The sequence below is a fragment of the Artemia franciscana genome, chromosome 12 (assembly GCF_032884065.1).
Source record: "Artemia franciscana chromosome 12, ASM3288406v1, whole genome shotgun sequence".
Taxonomy (NCBI): domain Eukaryota; kingdom Metazoa; phylum Arthropoda; class Branchiopoda; order Anostraca; family Artemiidae; genus Artemia; species Artemia franciscana.
Window position 1 is genome coordinate 2025785 of NC_088874.1, and position 19534 is coordinate 2045318.

At 33.6% G+C, this 19534-nt stretch overlaps 1 protein-coding gene across 1 annotated transcript in view; it reads left to right on the top strand.

Moving 5' to 3' along the window:
- Positions 1-1134: 1134 nt before the first annotated feature.
- The window catches only part of LOC136033571 (armadillo segment polarity protein-like), a gene marked incomplete at its 3' end in the record, with an annotated part of 60905 nt that continues 42505 nt past the window's right edge, over positions 1135-19534 (top strand). Inside the window, 3 exon segments of the mRNA XM_065714328.1 lie at positions 1135-1218; positions 7697-7862; positions 18093-18185. Of these exon segments, the coding sequence (XP_065570400.1) occupies positions 7715-7862; positions 18093-18185 (241 nt within the window).

Here is a 19534-nt window from a genome sequence, read left to right on the forward strand (position 1 = left end):
TACCGTTACCTCCTCTCGCAACGTGTAGAAGTGATGTTAAATCACAAAAATATAGGAAAGGCTACAAAAATTATTTTTCAATGTTTAGAGGGGACTAATTTGGCACTTTTTAATATTTTTAATGAAAATAGAGAAAGTTTTTTTATACCCCCCCCTCTTCAAAAAAGACTTTTTCTAGTCTTTTTTCGAAGCATTAGGGAAGCAAGGGGTACTTAACAATTAATTAAACCGGACGTGAATGTGATTCACGAATGTCATCAAAGACAAACTCGGAGAATTTTTTTTTATTTAATGCAGTATTACTCTTATTAGTGTTGCCTTTACAATCAAGAGGATATTACAAACCTACTGCCACCCAAATACCAATTCATTACCCATCCTATAATATTTATTTTATGAAACTTCTTATTTTGCTTCCCTATGTTCTGTATTATAAATCATACCATTCACCTATGTGTATTATAGACCTTTTTAATTTAGTAAGTTCCTTCTTCGTAGATGACTGAACAAAAATCAAAATTCCGCAAGATTTTTTGTTTTTTCGTTAAAGCAAATGAAGATCTGGTGAATGACAATATCATTCTTGTCTGAACAAAATTAATGCAAAATGTATGTGTTTTCTCATAACTGAAGATGCATTGAACTTTTAAGGTGCCCAATAAACTTTCCCGGATTGACGCATTCCCGGTACGATGCATTTTCCCGGCGTTCCAACGCCGGGCAAATGAATACCAATATCAAATAAGCCAGAGACAGTTTGATTTTCAAAGGAAATCATGTTTCTATTGAGCAATTTGTTGATCTTAAAAAAAAAAAAATCTAGGATAGTTGCATAAGTAGTTCCTTTTTATTTAAAATGCATGATTGGACGAAATGCCAAATGTCTCCTTTTCAGACCCCAAACTGTCACCCGGGATGAAAAATTGTCACAAAAGCAATTTTTAGGACTCTCTTAAGTTTTAGCGCTACCTTCATCATAAAATACTATTTCAACGAATATAATTGAAACAAATATATTTTAAAATTTTCCAATAATTAGAAAAAAATGTATTATTTAAAGCTTTTCTATAACATTTATAAATATGGTTATATTTTTAAGCTTTCTATAGTTAGCCCTTTGGTTAATTTGTTAGAATTTCTTTTCCAAGGGTAGGATCATTAACGTGTGATTGTTTATATTATTGTTTTAGAGAGGATCAATATCTAAAAGTTTGTGAGGTTGGAATAAGCTTATTTAAAAAAAAACTCTTTGTTATGTAATGGCCTTTCGAGTTTTAGACTACCTCTGTGTGTCTTAAGTATGAAACTTAGATGATCTAGAACTCAGGTAGCAAAAATTGGAATAAGTCATTTCAGTTTTCTTTTTTAAACAGACTAGCCTACCTACTTACCTAGCCTACAGACTAGGTTTCACTTTTATAAAACACATATTTTGAAGGTCATCAAAGGTCAGGGCTCTCTAGAGGAAGAAGGAGTGGAGGTAGTAGGCTACTTCAAAATACATTCCTGAGATATAGCCTACTTTAGCCTGTAGACCCATCCCTGAAAGTTTCATTTTCCTAACCTAACCTCTTTCTGAGATAGCAAGAAGTCAATTGACTAGAATTTTACCAGATCTTACACTAAGTTTTAGCTTAGACTTAAGTTACCAGTAGGCTACTCCAAAAGTGACTAATTGGCTAGACTAGGCTAGTTAAAACTGTCTGAATACATCCTAGTCTAGGAATTTTTTTTGAAATTTTGGGGCAGTTAATATTGCTTACCTACAAACAAAGTGAACATAGCCTACAGTAAAATTCAGTATACCTTTATATTAACAGCAAGCTCAGATAATAAGAATCAAAATTACATGTAGAATAAGAATTTCATTCTGAATCCAAAGACCTTCAAATGGGGTCACTTTGTACTACTTTTCACACACTTTAGTCCATAAATTAGTATACAGGTTGATAATAAGGCACAGTTTTTAGAGTTCTGAGGCATTATTGCATAAGCCTAGGGTCCCAGCTTAACATAAAGAAACAATTCTTGCTTTACAAAATGTGGAATAGGCCTATTCAATATATTCTGCTAGGGAAGAACTTTTATCTTCACTATGTTCCTTATTTTTCTATCACATTTCTAAATATTTTTGTCTACTCTCTAAGCCTTGAAATTTGTTTATAAACAAACACCATCTAACTAATATTATCTTACTTAACCTAATTTATCAGTATTTGTCTATTAATATTTATTGTGAGAAATTGTTAGATGGCCCTGATGTTGTTTAATTACATTCATATAGGCTATTACTTGAAAATGGGAAAATGCAATTGAATCCATGTTTATTTTTCAGAACTTTGTTACCAAAAATTGTTCAACAGTGAATGAAGCAAAAGTAAAGGCTCTCCCCCTGCAAAATGTGTCAACTAGGATTATTCTGCATTTTATGAAGCAAAAATTATTTTCTTACTAAATATTTACAAAACAAAACACATGAGACTTCAATTGGCTATGATATAGATTGTTTAAAAGGAATTCTTCTCTCCTGGTGGTTGAATAGGACAATTCCAGATTTTTGAAATCCTGATATCATATTTGCTGCTCCATTACCTTCAAGGTCATCCAGAAGCTCCTTCAACAACCTCAGAAATCTCCTTTGGGAAGGCCTGTGCTTCTTGAGCCTTTACCTTATTTGAACCTAAGCACTGTCTTTTGCCATGCTATTTTCATTGGACAAAAGTAAGCAACATAGTGACTTGAGTTGCTGTCAGTAAGACAAAACTAATGGTGTTGTTTTTGCACATTTTGAGAACAGACACACTGATATGTGATGACAAGTTATCAGAAATAATTATTTCCATCTTTTTCTTTGGTTTAAGAAGCAATAGATTTTCAAAAAGGTCTTTAAAGCAAATTGCAGCAAAATCATCCCAACTTTGACCTGTTGTATTGTGTACCTTTGGGGTCATTCTCTGTCCATAAGGACAGTCCTTCAATTTTGAATACAACATTAATGGGATTATCTCCCAAACTGTATTCACACATCATGAGTCAAATTGGTATTTTGAAGCATTGATGACTCTCTCTGGATATTTGCTTCCACCTTTTGTAAGAATTTTTTTTATCCTGGATCATCTGTAAGGTTTGTCTTGTCAAAGCTATAGGCATTCTCAGGGTCAGTACCCCTAAACTCTATCTTCAAATAGTTTAAATGCTCCCTAATGGTATATGGCCCTACCTCTGCTCTTTTTCTTTTGATGTTACTAGCAAATCTTTCACTTATAGCTGAATATCTTTTCAAGAAGATTCTTGTCCATCCTATTCCTGGTAGATTTCCATGAAACTTTTTGACAATTCTACTACATTTATCTAAATAACTTCACTAGAAATTGATGGTTATACCAGTCCAATGGAAAGTCACTCTCTGATATATGGCACACAGTATAGACCAAGAATTTCACCTCTACCCTGTTTAATATAGTGGGCCAGCTAATGTCCTCTGGGTGGTGTTTTCCCAGTTTGTTTATGAGGGTACTTCTGGGGACTCCATACTTCTTAGCAGTTGCTCATTGGGTAATTTTTCCATTCTTAATCTCTCTCAGAGGATTCTCAATTATCTGTGGTTTGACATAAGTCCTGCTCCCAGCTGTCTCCTTGGATTTCTTGGCATCTTAGAACTTATTAACCTCAGAAGAAAGACATATAAGCTGATTAGTACAAAACTATCTGTTGACCAATACTACCTCATCTTACTTGTAAAAAATGACAGTTTTTGGCTCTAAACCATAAGAGACCTAAATATGGGTTGTTTTCCAAAATTCTCTCAGTTTTTGTGTCTCAGATCCATGGCAAACAGCTTATTTGAAAAAAGAATTCAACTGGCTTATGTACAAGTGTAACTATGGAATACACTTGGTTGGTGATATAGAAAATGTAAAATTGTACTTTTCAATTTTTTTTATTTCTTTATAATAAACAAACTGATCTTGTAATTTCAGCTAGTTCAGAGATTCCAACAATCAATCAATTTATTGCTGATCTGTCAACGAATCAAAGGAGGGTTTGTAGTCCTAGTGATGGACCAAGAGAAAAAATAAAAGAGAAAATAAACAATAACAAAAAGAGAGATTACAATCAACAAACACAAACATAACTACATACTACAGTTGATTGCAAGGGCTTTGTTGCATAGGCACAACATTTGATAGCTTCTCTGATGGTGTGTGAAAGCACAGGAAGGCTGGCCCCCAACCCCCCATTGCACTTCCTGGCTGAAGGGCCAAGAAACGGAGATCAGCACTGCCAGTATGGACTGTAAAGTCTAATGCCATATCCTTTACCTTTTTTTTTCTCTGATGGAGGTTTATGTATGTACTTGTAGAAGACCAACATGGATGCCATGTCAAGGCTTTCCTGGATCAACCATGGGGTTTTAGCTTTCATGTTGCCAGAGGTTGCTGCATGAACTGCTCTATTTTGCATCTGTTGGAGTTGAGCAATGTGGCTTTAGGTGGACCAGCAAAGAGAGGACATGCATATTCCATGACAGGTCTGATGTACAAAATGAGAAGTGGAAGAATATGGTATGCCTAAAATCCAGAATTTGCCACTTTCTGCTATTTTGGAAAGGTGCTATTAAGGGACGGATATACAGACTAAAGCAAGTTCTGGAAGGTATTTTGAAGTACCTACAGTAAAATCCTAGACAAACTACTTTTTGTTATCTCAGAAAGGGGTTATGTTAGGGAAATGAAACTTTCAGGGATAGATCTACAGACTAAAATATCTTCTAAAAAGGTATTTTGAAGTACCTACTTCTAATCCTCCTCCATCTAAAAGGCACTACCCTTTGAAAATCTTTGTTTTATAAAAGTGAAACCTTGCAAAATAGACCTTCTACTTAAATACAGTAGAAGTACATTTTGAGTGAAAAGGGGTATGGGGGGATGTGGCTGCCCTCTGACCACTTTTGAATCTTTAAAAGGGCACTGCAACTTCAATTGAATGAGCCCCCTCCAAAGTTTATATGACCATCCTTCCTATAAGGAACTTATATATTAACAATGAGCAAGCTGTGGAGGCAGGAAGGGTGGTTGTCAAACCCAGAGGCATGGTTATTAAACTTTAGACTTTTTTGAACAAAATGGCTGTCTCAAAATCTTGTGGATATATTTGGGAAGAAAAGGCATTGAGGGGAGGGAGGGCTAGTTGCCCTCTGATCACTTTAAACTCCTAAAAAGGCTATTAAAATTCCTGATTCCCATTAGAACGAGCCCCTTTAAAATTGGCTTAAAAATGACTAGTAAGTTATACAAAGCAATTTGATTCCAAGTCAGAAGAAAAATTGATTTGAATCAACGTTTAGTTGAAAATGTAGTCTTTAAGCAGCTTAGTGAAAAAAAGAAGGCATAACATGGTATAATTGATTTGAAAGTTTTTTACCCAATTAGGATAATTATGACAGATCAGTGCTTATGGATTATGTAAACAATGTCAAGCAAATTTTGGTGCTAAGAAAATGTGCTATTTAATTTTACAAAACAGCACAATTTGGTATTTTTCAACATTTAGCAAAAAAGGGAGCTTTTAGTAGAACAAGTAGCATAACAGAAAAAGGAGAAGGCATAGCATGGCTGAATTTACTTTAATTTTTTTTATTACACTGACAAATCAATGCTTGTGGATTATAAAACTTCAACAAAATGGGTTTGTAATCAAATAGTAAGTTTGAAACCTATTTTTCAACCCTTTTTTTATACCCGAAAATTATTATCACCAAGGGTCCATAAAGGGCTAAAATTGAATTTCCAAGTAAAGTAATTATTATATTTGGAAAGATGCAACAAAAAAGGCATCAAGTGGTACGGTCACTTCATTTGTAGGTCAGTAATGTTGGCGGCCCTAAATTTACCTTTTTTTGGTAACGCTGGAGATCTAGGACTCTTCTGAAGGGAAATCTGACAAAATAAAAATAGAATCAATAAAAACTTATTTTATTAATAAAATAAATACTTATTTTATGATCTTTCCAAGTATCATGCTTGCTTTTCTGTCAATGCATCCTACTCTCCCTGATGGTCCCTGATGTAGCCCTAGTATATATAGTCTATGAAATAGAAGTAAAACATAATACAAGTTTAGTGGCCTCTCTCTTCTGAAGGAAACATGCCAAACAAAGAAATATAGAACCATTAGGTTCTTATTTTAAAGTACTTCCAAATATCATGGTTGGTTTTCTGATAATGGAGTTGATCATGACTAGCAGATGCAACCATGGAAGACAGAGTAGGGTGCATCCAATTTGAATCTTTGCCAGTACTCATCAGTGCCATTTCAGGATTTACCTTAGTTACTGGACAATGCGATTTAAGGTAAAGAATGATATCATCAGAAACACAATAATGGAATATATTATTAGGGCTATATCCGGGATCATCATGGAATAAGGTGCATTTTTAGAAAACCACAGTATTTGGAAATAGCATATGATAAGGAATCTAATGGTACTACTTTTGTTTGTTTACCATTTTTCTTTCTATTGTTATCCATATTATCAAATAGTGTTCAGTATCCAGCAGACCTGAAATTCTTTATAATCAGATATAGGGTATATTATTAATAATAATTTATTTGTGACCCACTTGAAACAGCGGAGTATAAAACAAACACACAGAAAAAAAAAACTTCTGACAACACATTAAATTACTGTAGAAAACATTTTAGAAGACAGAGTCAGATAGTTTCTGGTGTAGCACTTTAAGTTTATTTAATAAATCTGGAGCCCTGAAATTTGTTACCATATCACTGTTCTTGTACTAGGGAGGAAGATACAACAAAAATTGGAGGAAACGAAAATAAGATGACTTGAGCCTTTGACATATCAAGAAATTGGTTCACAAAGGAAACAAAGCATCAGCAAATGCAAAATAATAGAAAAAACATATTGATTATGGCTTGGATCATCATGGGGGGGGACATTGTAAAAAAAAAAATCAACCATGATATTCAGAAAGTGCATTAAATAAGGAATCTAGTGGTCCTGTTTTTACTTTATTAACATTTTTCCTTCAGAGAAGCCCAATTCTCTGGTATTACCCTTGGCTTAACATTTTAACTTAAACAAAAGTGACCCTTACATCTTAGATTATTCAAATATATTTATTCTGAATCTTTGATCAGAGTATCATAGAAAAATAATCAAGATGTTGTGACATCAATCTGTTTTAGATTATGCAGCTAAAGTCAAAATGAAACACAGTTGTGTATAACCACCATCAGTGGTGGTTTTGGCCTCTCTTGCACCCAGGGTTAAAATCTTGCCTAGTCTCCTCCCCAGACCCCCCCCCCCCTATGTATTTCAAAAATTTCAGGACAAACTTAAAAGATACTTTATTAGCAAAATTGTCATTTATGAATGCAAAATATGGGAAAAAATTAAAATCAATTAAAATTCTGTCTACTTACTTTTATTTTCAATGAATGGTAATGAAGATATGGAAAAATAAAATTGGATTCAATTTGCTTACACTTACTGCAAACTGTACCATCTATTTTATATTTTAATAAAGATAAAAATTTCAAAATATACCAAATTGTTATAACCATTAGACTTTATTTGAAATTTTGCACAGATTTGGACCTTGGCTCTAAGTAGGACATGGCCAAAAATTATTACTTTGAGAAGATTTGATAAGTTCTTTTTAATATTTTTCAGGGCTCTTAAAGAACACTAATGAGCATGCAAATGCAAGCACAATCCAGAAGCCATAGTGGCTATGACAGTGGACGTCAAGAGCAAACAATGATGTGGGCACAGAGCCCTTATATTAGTGACTCTGGAATTCATTCTGGTGCAACAACTAATGCCCCATCCCTCTCTGGTAAGTGACTTATTTTCCTATCATTAACACATCTTGTCCCCTTGTCATCCCCCTAAATCTAAACCATCTTAAATTTTGAAAAATATCCTTTTTAGTATTCTCATTAAAAATGTCTTTTTTTTTAGTATCTTCATTGATAAAAGAAGAAAATTCTGTCCCACAGATTTTGAAAAAAAAAAGTTTACATCCTCCTCTTCTTATATTTTTTGAGTCAATGCCATTCTTATATTTTTTGAGTCAATGCCACTATTGCTTGATATTTTTTGCCTTTTGTAATCATTGTATTATTTATTTCCCTTGTCATTTTCTCTATGCTGTTATACATTTGTTCTTCAATTCTAAAGCCTTTTGAAAGCTTATTAGCTAGAAATAATAAAGCCACATAACCTTTTTGCACTGCCATTTATAATCTCATTTTGATGCTATTTATCATATTATATCTGCCAGTCTCATCTCTATGAATATAGAGTACAATTTTGATATTTTATGAATAATTTTATATCTTTTTTATGAAAGATTTTAGTTTTGGTATGGCCTTTTATCCAGGGTGACACAGCAAGATAATAAACTGCATTATTTTTGGTTTTAAATAAAACTGGGAGATATGCTTGATGAGCTAGTTTGAGAACTAGTAAAATATAAAATGTAGTTGCATGTGCATTATCTTATCCTTTACCTCAGCACTCAGAGGCATAAAAACAACTCTTGGTATCAGTAGCCACTTAATGTTTTTGAGGAAGAGAACCTCAGCAATGAGCTTCAATATATTTTCAGATTTTATTGATTCTAGGCTAAAATATTAAGCTAATAAAGTGTGATTAGTGGCACCAATTCAGGGAAACTAGAGGGAGTTGTCTTGTAAAACTCAAGGGTGAAATTCATAGTTTTTATCATATTGTAATTTCTGCAATTTTATTTCTATTAAAATAAAGAGAAGGGCACAGCTGACAGTTAGCAAAAATTAAAGGCAAACATTTTTTTTCCATATCTTCATCATTATTCCTTGAGAATAGAACTAAGTAGACCGAACTTATTTAATTTTGATGGTGTTAGAATCAGTTGTGCAATAGGAGATGAAGGGGTATTTGCAAATGTAAAAGTGGCCAATCAAATATTATTATATTATAATATAATATTAATTTTATAATTATATTATAAATATATATATATTATTATATTATAATAATAACAATATATAATAACAATAATAACAATTTATATATATATTATATTATAATCAAATATATTATATATTAAATATTATTGTGGTGGCCAGTATTGATTGGCTGTTTAGTAAACCCAAATTAATATTAGCTAACTTCAGATTGACTGTATGATTTGCAGTTTTAATGAGCATAGAATGTGAAGAATTAGATGTAATCGGTTGAGACTAGATAATTAATAACTTCGCAGAGGCTTGAGAAAAGTCGGATTTGAACAAAGTTCGTTAAAATTTGGCCTGCAAATTTTTGGGAGACAGAGAGAGAGAGAGAGGTGGCAATCAATATTCTGCCCTGGGCGCAAGAGAGGCCAGAGCAACCACTAGCAGTGTTTTTTTGTTTTCTTTCTCAATTTACTTCAATAAAAGTGCCAAAAAAGCTATTTTTCAATGAAAAAAGAAAAAAAGGTCATAAACTTAGTTGGCAAATGCCACTAAGTGCAATGAGACAAGGAGAACTTAGAGTGAGGAAATCCCCTCTGAGACTGGTCCAAAGATGCCTTCTCATAGCAAAAAAATGTACTAAGATTGTAGTTCTTCTGTGTTTTTACTGTACAATTTGTTCTCCTTCATAAAACCTTAAAGTTCCTATTATTTCAAACAACTTTACTATTCCAAACAAAGGGAAGATAGGGTGCTGAGATATCTTTGAAACTGTATTAGGGTTATTTTACTAAAATGATCTTTGTTAAAAGAAAGCTTTGCCAAGATGTACATGGATATTAACCAAAATATATTTGAACTTTGACTGGTGGTACCAATCAAAAATAGTCATTGACTAGGTAACTTTCAACTTAATCTAGAAGTTCCTTTCCTTTGCGAAAGAAAAACTTCCAAGAATGGATCTTTAGTCCAAGGTAGGGCCAGTCAATTGTTCTTAAGTTTTATTTTTGCTGCCACCTGTAAGGCTTGAAAGATTCTGTAAACAAAGGTCTTAGCTATAATAATACCTGTCATAACTTTAAGAGAAAAATAATTCTCAATATTTGCATGAGAGTCAGTTTCTCTGGGATGCTAGGCCTTGGCAAGATTGTTCCTAGGATTTTGGTCAGATTCTAAGCCAAATTTGAGTTTTTTTTAAAGTCTAGGCCATTTTAATGGAACCAGTGAAGCCTTACAAATAGGGTAGGAGTATTGGACACGGAATACCCTATGTCACCGTTATTAGGGTTATAAAACCATTTCTGAAAGTTTTATTCTCATATATAGCAAGCAGCTTTGGAGGTTTAAGCTATTCTAATACTCATACATGTAAGAAACCTTTTAAGCCTTATAAATAGGGAAGAAGTGAAGGACATGAAATACCCTATTATGCCCTAATTTGGACTGTAAATATATATTTTCAAACTTTTATAGTTACTGACATGAATGTCAGTCTGTGTGTATAAAATGAAATAGTGACACTTGTTAACACAGTCCTTGTGCTTTGAAAAATTAAATAAAAAAACAAGTTTTTTTTAAATGAAAGTAAGGAGCGACATTAAAACTTAAAACGAACAGAAATTACTCCGTATATGAAAGGGGCTTTTCCTCCTCGACACCCCGCTCCTTACGCTAAAGTTTTTTATTGTTTTAAAAAGTAGAGTTGCGAGAAAGAATCAAACTTTAGCGCAAGGAGCGGGGTGTCGAGGAGGAAAAGCCCCTTTCATATACGGAGTAATTTCTGTTCGTTTTAAGTTTTAATGTCGCTCCTTACTTTCATTTAAAAAAACTTGTTTTTTTATTTAATTTCTGAAAGTTTTTGAATTAATGCATGTCTGATTTTGGCTCTCCGTACATAAATTATAAAAATGAAATTTGCATATTAATTCTTTTTTTGGCTAAATGGCTTTCTCTTAGTTTTGATCAGACGATTTTGAGAAATAAGGGGTGGGGAAGGAGGTCTAGTTGCCCTCCAATTTTTCGGTTACTTAAAAAGGCGACTAGATCTTTTATTTTTAACGAACGTTTTTATTAGTAAAAAAAAATACGTAACTTAAGAATTAACTTACGTAACAAACTTTTATATTCTTATATTTTTGATTATATATATGAGGGGGTTGGTCCCCTCGTTAATACCTCGCTCTTCACACTAAATCTTGTTTTATCCCAATTCTTTAAGAATGACCCCTGAATCAGAAAGGCCGTAGAATAAATAGTTGAAATTATTTAAAAAAATTTTAGCATAAAGAGCGAAGTATTTATCTCCTCCTAAATACCTCGCTCTTTATGCTAGAGTATTTTTAGAACCCCTCATATGCGTAATAATCTCTGTTCGTTTTAAGCTTTAATGCTTCTCCTTACTTTCAATTGAAAAAACTTTTTCATGTTTACATTTTCATTGTTTTTTTTATAGTAATGCTAGAAAGTCCTGCGCCCTTTTCATTGAATTTCTCTTCCCCCATGAAATATTCCTCCAAGGAAAGATTTGCATATTTATTTATTTGGCTAAATGGCTTTCCCATAGTTTTGATCGAATGATTTTGCGAAAAAAGGAGGGGAAGGAGGCCCAGTTGCTCTCCAATTTTTTGGGTACTTAAAAAGGCAACTAGAACTTTTAGTTTTTACGAACGTTTTCATTAGTAAAAGATATACGTAACTTACAAATTACCTTACGTAACAAACTTCTATGTTCGTATGTTTTTATTACGTATATGAGAAGGTTCGCCCACTCGTCAATACCTCGTTAATAACTCTTTGCATTAAAGCTTAAATTTTGTCCCCTGAATCACAAAGGCCGTAGAATAAATAGTTGAAATTACTAAAAATCCTTTAGCGTAAAGAGTGAGGTATTAGGAGGAGGTGAACCCCTTATATGCGTAATATTTTCTGTTCGTTTTAAGATTTAATGCTACTCCATACTTCCAGTTGAAAAAAAAAACTTTGTCATATTCATTTTCTCATTGTTTTTTTAAATAATGCTAGAAAATGCTGCGCCCCCTTTATGGAAATTTTCTTCCCCCATGACAAATTCCTCCATGGAAAATTTCCCCCACATAGCCCCCTCTTCTCAACCCCCCCTCCTAACCAAAATATCCCCCTGAAAACGTCTCTACATTTCCCAATAACCATTAATGTATGCAAACACTGGTCAAAATTTGCAACTTGCAGCCCCTCCCACGGGGACTGTGGGGGAGTAAGTCGTCCCCAAAGACATAGTTATAAGGTTTTTCAACTATGCTGAATGTGGGAGGGGGCATAGGTGCCCTCCAATTTTTTTGGTCACTTAAAAAGGGCACTAGAACTTTTAATTTCCGTTAAAATGAGCCCTCTCGCAAAATTCTAGGACCACTGGGTCGATATGATCACCCCTGGGAAAAAGAAAAAAAAACAAATAAATAAACACGCATCCGTGATTTGTCTTCTGGCAAAAAATACAAAATTCCACATTTTTGTAGATAGGATCTTGGAACTTGTACAATAGGGTTCTCTGATACGCTGAATCTGATGGTGTGATTTTCATTAAGATTCTATGACTTTTAGGGGGTGTTTCACCCTATTTTCTAAAATAGGGCAGATTTTCTCAGGCTCTTAACTTTTGATGGGTAAGACTAAACTTGATGAAACTTATATATTTAAAATCAGCATTAAAATCCGATTCTTTTGATGTAACTATTGGTATCAAAATTCCGTTTTTTAGAGTTTTGGTTACTATTGAGCCGGGTCGCTCCTTACTACAGTTCGTTACCACGAACTGTTTGATTTTAGTTTATTGATCTTATAAGAGCAGCATCATGGATGCAGAGTAAAAGAAAACTTTTGAAATTATTGCTCATGTCCTCACAAAATGAACATGTTGGTTGGCCAGAATTATAACCGATTAGGCTCTAATGAGCTACAGACCTAGTATGAAATAATCTGCTTAAACCACAACATTGATTGGAATAAATGATTTTTTCCCTGTGTTTTTATGGTACTGCAGGAAGAATCCAGGATTTTGACTGGGAGGGGGGGGCTGCCATAATTCTTTTTTCGCTTGACTGGTTTGTACGAATGTAAGAGAAAATTACACCCAATCCAGAGGAGCAATCGTCATCTCCTTGGTATGGCACAGTTACGACCATGCAGTGCTTTGCTAGAGAACAAAAGTAATAACTTGTAAATGGTATTACATGATTTAGATGTTATTTAAATAATCCAATAGTTACTCTTGGGCAGTGAAATATCCCCCTGAAAGTAAGTCTCGGTTTTCTTAAGCCAAGGGGAGAAGGAGCCGAAAACCAGTTTATGTGGAGCTGGTTTCATATTAAACAATATTGTTGACAAAATCCATTTAAATTAGTCAGAATTTTATTTAGTCTGAACTAATTAGTCAGTTGCAATTTAAGCTAATCAGGATTTTAATTAGTCAGAACTAATAGTCAGAATTATCATTAGTCAGAACTAATTAGTCAGCCACAATCTAAATTAGTCAGAACTAACTCTATAGTCTCATCTAATCCACAGATAATTGTAGAAGAACAAATCTCATTTTTTTTTCGCTTTTAGGGGCCTGAAAGTTGGTCAAATCGTTCTTGGGCATCCTCTAATTTTGATCAGGATTGAACTGTAACTGAGTTATGTTTCTCCCCTTTTTTTGGAAATCGTGGAAATTAATTATGCTTATAACTTTTGTCGGGTACTTTTAAACTGAATAACTTTACATATTTGGAATCAACATAAAATAGGAATTTTGCTGATGCACATACTGCATCCAAGTATACTGGCTGCTATTGGCGTGGGTTGTTTAATAACAACACTTGATTATTACAAACTCTTTACCCTTTTCAAATAATCTTAGCATGAAAATGTATTGTAATACCATGTGTTAGAGTACATTCTTTATTTAAAAAATAGTACTGAAATCTTTAAGTTAGTTTAAAAAATCGTGCTAGCCTGCGTTATTTGTAAGGATGGTAGATGTAGCGAATGTCTAAGAATAGAATAGGGAATCAAGAAGGAGTTCTGCACTTGGAAGATTGGTCTAAAGCGGGGCTCACAGCGTCAACAAAGGTAATGACGTTACAGCCCACCATAAAGTTTGTCCCGCTCACACAAGAATTTCGCCTTTTTGACTTTACAGCAATTTGTCATAGCAAGTAACTGAATTAATCAGACGTGGGGCTGAGAAAACCATCTTCTTAATTAGTTTTTTCCTTTTAATGAGTGAAGCTTTGATGAAAATATTTTTTTTTGTCTAACCCTTATTCTTTTACCTAGCAAAATATTTAAACAAGCATGTACTTTTATATATGAATATGCTGACACTTATTTTTGCGTGGTTTATTTGAAATTTTCAACATGTCTTTTGCTTTTGGCTAAATTCTGTAGACTTTTTTTTTGAAAAAGTTAAATAAAGTTCAATTTTTCCCGACAGCAATAAAGTCAACAAAGTTATGTGGAGAAAACGGTTTATTAACTTTGTGGGCAGCTTTTTAACTTTATTGACCCCGTAGGAGCCCTGAATCAGAACTAAGATTAAATAAAAGAAAAACAAGTTTAAAAAAAAATAATAAAAAAAACAACAAAATTCTAATAAAAAAAAAACCAGAAATGTTTTTTAATAATAATAAAAAAAAAAAACTTCAAGTAAGGAGCGACATTAAAACTTAAAACGAGCAGAAATTACTCTGTATATGAAAGGGGTTAACAACTCTACGTTTTAAAACAATAAAAACTTCAAACTTTAAAAACTTTAAGAAAACTTGTTTTTTTATTTAATTTCTGAATGTTTTTGAATTAATGCATATTTTGATTTTGGCTCAACCCACATAAATAAATAAAACGAAATTTGCATATTATTTGTTTTTGCTAAATGGCTTACTCATAGTTTTGATCGGGCGATTTTGAAAAAAAGAGTGGGGGAGGAGGCCTAGTTGTCCTCCAATTTTTGGTTACTTAAAAATGCGACTAAATATTTTAATTTTTTTAGGAACGTTTTTATTAGTAATAAACATACGTACCTTACAACTTAACATACGTAACGAACTTCTATATTTGTGTACTTTTATTACGTATATGAGGGGGCTCGTACCCTCGTCAATGCCTCGATCTTTACACTAAAGCTTGAATTCTGTCCCAAATTTTTAATGAATGACCCCTGAATCCCAAAGGCCGTAGAATAAATAGTTGAAATTACTAAAAATACTTTATCGTAAAGAGGAAGGTAATCTGGAGGAGACGAACCCCCTTATATGCGTAATATTTTTATGTTCGTTTTAAGTTTTAATGCTGCTCATTACTTCCAGTTAAAAATGATATTTATTTTCTCGTTGTTTTTTTTTAATAATGCTAAAAAATCTTGCGTACCCTTCATGGAAATTCTCTTCCCTCATGATAAATTCCTGTATGGAAAGATCCTCCTACGTAACCCCTCCCCCAGACCTAACCCCACTCCAACGCGAAAAAGTCCCCCTGAAAACGTCTGTACACTTCATAATAACCATTACTATACGTAAACAATGGTTTAAGTTTGTAACTTGCAGCCCCTCCCCCCGGGGACTGGGGGGATTAAGTAGTCCCCAAAGACATACTTATTAGATTTTCGACTAAGTTGAACAGAATGGCTATCTCAAAATTTTGACCTGATGACTTCGGAAAAAATGTGCGTGGGAGGGGCCCTAGGTTTCCTCCAATTTTTTTGGTCACTTAAAAAGGGCACTAGAACTTCTAATTTCCGTTAGAATGAGCCCTCTTGCAACATTCTAGGACCACTTGGTCGATACGATCACCCCTAGAAAAAAAACACGCATCCGTGATTTGTCTTCTGGCAAAAAAAAATACAAAATTCCACATTTTTGTAGATAGGAGCTTGAAACTTCTATAGTCGGGTTCTCTGGTACGCAGAATCTGATGGTGTGATTTCCCTGACTTTTAGGGGGTGTTTCCCCTATTTTCTAAAATAAGGCAAATTTTCTCAGGCTCGTAACTTTTGATGGGTAAGACCAAACGTGATGAAACTTCTATATTTAAAATTAGCATTAAAATGTAATTCTTTTGATGTAACTATTGGTATCAAATTTCAATTTTTAGAGTTTCGGTTACTATTGAGCCGGGTCGCTCCTTACTAGTTCGTTACCACGAACTATTTGATTATGATGTGAGACGAAATTGTAATGATGATAAGCCAAGTGTGAATTAGGGGGTTGTCTAGACGTCACTGCATTTTTTCCAGTGGATTTGTCTAAGGATAGTTTAAGGGACTCGTTTGAATAATTGTGTACCAAACAATAAACTATAAAACATGCGGTTCGGTCCCACTGTATATGGCTATGATTAATGAAATTATAAGGTATTTAGGACACGTTTTATAGGTAAAGTTATTGGTCACCAAAATTTGTGTTTTTTGGGTATCTGTAGCTGGTTAGGAAGTAAAAAAAAAAAAATGAATACCAGAAAGTAAAGTAGTAAGAAAATAGGGGTTCTATCGAAGGGAGTAGCGACTGAAGATCTTAATAAGATAAGATTAAGGTTATGGCGAACGTTATTTGGTAAACATTTTTTGGCAAAAATGTAAATATACCATATGAACTGATCCATATACCATTTATGGTATATGAATTTACCAGATAAATAATTACGATCTTGCCATATAAATTATATGGTAAAATTATGGGGGGAGGGGGGAGTAAATAAAATTGTTGCCACAATTGCCACTACTTCGACATACTACGTGAGCATACGTGTTTCAACCACCAAGTTTTAATAATACTGATCCGAAATAGAATATATAATTTGCTTTTTTTTTTAAAGTCAAGCCTCAAATTCTTCTCATTCCTACCGCCATAAAACTAATTAATAACAATCAGACAACATTTCTAGTATTTAATACCCAAAATGTTTTCAAGGGTTAGATAAAATCAGTTATTTATTTCGAAAAAAGATCTATCTCAGGCCCCAGAGGGCCGAATTTCGGAGTCATAACAAAAACAAAACAAGCAAAAAAAAAAAAAATAAACAAAAAAAACAAAAAAAAAACAAGAAAACTAAAACTGGTAAACAATACCAGAATGAAAATGATTACTTCTTCAAAGTAACTAAAATGTAATATCAGATTAAGTTAAAAAGGTGAAAAAATGACAAAGCCAAAAAAACTAGATAATGTATACAATTGAAAAAAACAATTTAAAGGGACATATAAAAAAGGGAGGGGGGGCAAAACATCAAACATAATACCAAACTTGGGCAATACCAGTAGGGAAAACTACTGGGATATTTTCATTTTTTCCGTAATAAAGGGGTAAAATTTTTTTTTTTTCATATCTAGAGGTAAAACAGCGAATATGGGAAAGATAGGAATGGGTTCAGAAACAACCCAAAGTCGTCGGAATCTGATTGGGAAGTGTCCATTGGGGAAAATATTTTCCGTGCAAGGATTTGCTATTGAATTTTTTTTTGAAAACCGAGACACAACAAAACTCCTGCGCTCAAGTGTTTCCAATCTGGCTTTTCTTTTAGAAGAAAAGAGTATGGAACATTTGCTTCTCTAAAAATAATTGACAGGGCTCTTTTTTGGATGGATTCAATTAAGAGCCCTGGAAATGGGAAGGAGGAGTGTGCATAGCTGTGCTGGCTCTGGGAAGCTTAGTGCTGCTTAGGGTTGTTAGTAGTAGTATTGGCAATAAGTTTTAGGGATCCAGAAATGTTGATTCACATGTGACTAAACGCAGGGCGAAATATGTAATATTTGTAGAAAAAGAAGTAAAAGTATTAGTTTGGAGTATTTAATTAGTATTTAATTAATGTATTTAACTGGTAAAATAAAAAAAAGTAAAAGTACTAATTCATACTGCCCAAGTGACTCTTTTGGTAAAAACATTAAAACAAAATAAAAATATTTAGTTCCAACATTGCATACTATATTACTTTGAAGAAGTTGGAAGGGGGTACCTGGGAAGGATCTCCCCCTCCCCTCCCTAAAGTCGGTTCAGAAAAGTGTGGGGCAAATCGAAATTAGTGCATACAACTGTCCCTTTTCTATTTTTAGACCCTACCCCCTAGCAATCTGAAACCATGATTGTTTTGGAGTCTATTGTAATATGTTAAATTTTTAGGTCGTGGTGATGAAGAAATGGATACAGGAGAGCCAATGCTGTTCGATATGGGATCCGGATTTAATGCTGGCTACACTTCTGATCAAGTTGACGGTAAGTCTATTAAATTATAGTTGCAATTAAAGCAAATTCCCATTTTGATCCTTCATATGCATCCTTCTGCTTTTTATTCTATTTACTTCTTTTTTTCCTTTTTTATAGGCTATTGATCCACTAGAAACCTATTGATAGAAAATATTTTGAAAGTTGTTATTTGATGAACAGAGCATCTACGAAAAATTATGCCTCTAGCAATATATTGTATCTATTCCCTGTATTAATATTGTGTCATATATAACTTATAACTTTTAAGTAACCTTAAATGATGATACTGACGAAACAAAAACATAAAATCTAATGATTGAAGTTTTGGCCTCTAGTTTAAATAAAATAAAAAAAAAAACAGTTTTTTAAATGAAAGTAAGGAGCGACATTAAAACTTAAAACGAACAGAAATTACTCCGTATATGAAAGGGGCTTTTCCTTCTCAACACCCCGCTCTTTACGCTAAAGTTTGACTCTTTCTCTTAACCCTACATTTTAAAACAGTTAAAAAATTTAGCGTAAAGAGCGGGGGCTTTCTCATAATTTTGATCGAATGATTTTGAGAAAAAAAGAGTGGGGGAGGAAGCCTAGTTGCCCTCCGATTTTCGGTTAATTAAAAAGGCAACTAGAACTTTTAATTTTTTACGAATCTTTTTATAAGTAAAAGATATACGTAACTTACAAAATTAGCTTACGTAAAGAACTTTTGTATTCTCATGTTTGTATTACATATATGAGGATGTTCGTCCCCTCGTCAGTACCTCGCTCTTTACACTAAAGCTTAAATTTTGTCCCAATTCATTAAGAATGACCCTGAATCACAAAAGCCGCAGAATAAATAGTTGAAATTACTAAAAATACTTTAGCGTAAAGAGCGAGGTATTAGGAGGAGGTGAGCCCCTCATATGGGTAATAATTTCTGTTCGTTTTAAGTTTTAATGCTGCTGCTTACTTCCAGCTGAAAAAAAAACTTTTTCATATTTATTTTTTCATTGTTTTTTTTTTAAGTAATGCTAGTAAATCCTGCGCTCCCTTCATGGAAATTTTCTTCCCTCATGACAAATTCCTCGATGGAAAGTTCCCCCAGCATATCCCCCTCTTCTCAACCCCTGCCTCCAACCAAAAAATCCTCCTGAAAACGCCTGTACACTTCCCAATAACCATTACTATATGTAAGCACTGGTCAAAGTTTTGAACTTGTAACCCCTCCCACGGGGACTGTGGGGGAGTAAGTCGTCCCCAAAGACATAGTCATAAGGTTTTTCGACTACGCTGAATAAAATGGCTATCTCAGAATTTTGATCCGTTGACTTTGGGAAAATAATTAGCGTGGGAGGGGGCCTAGGTGCCCTCCAATG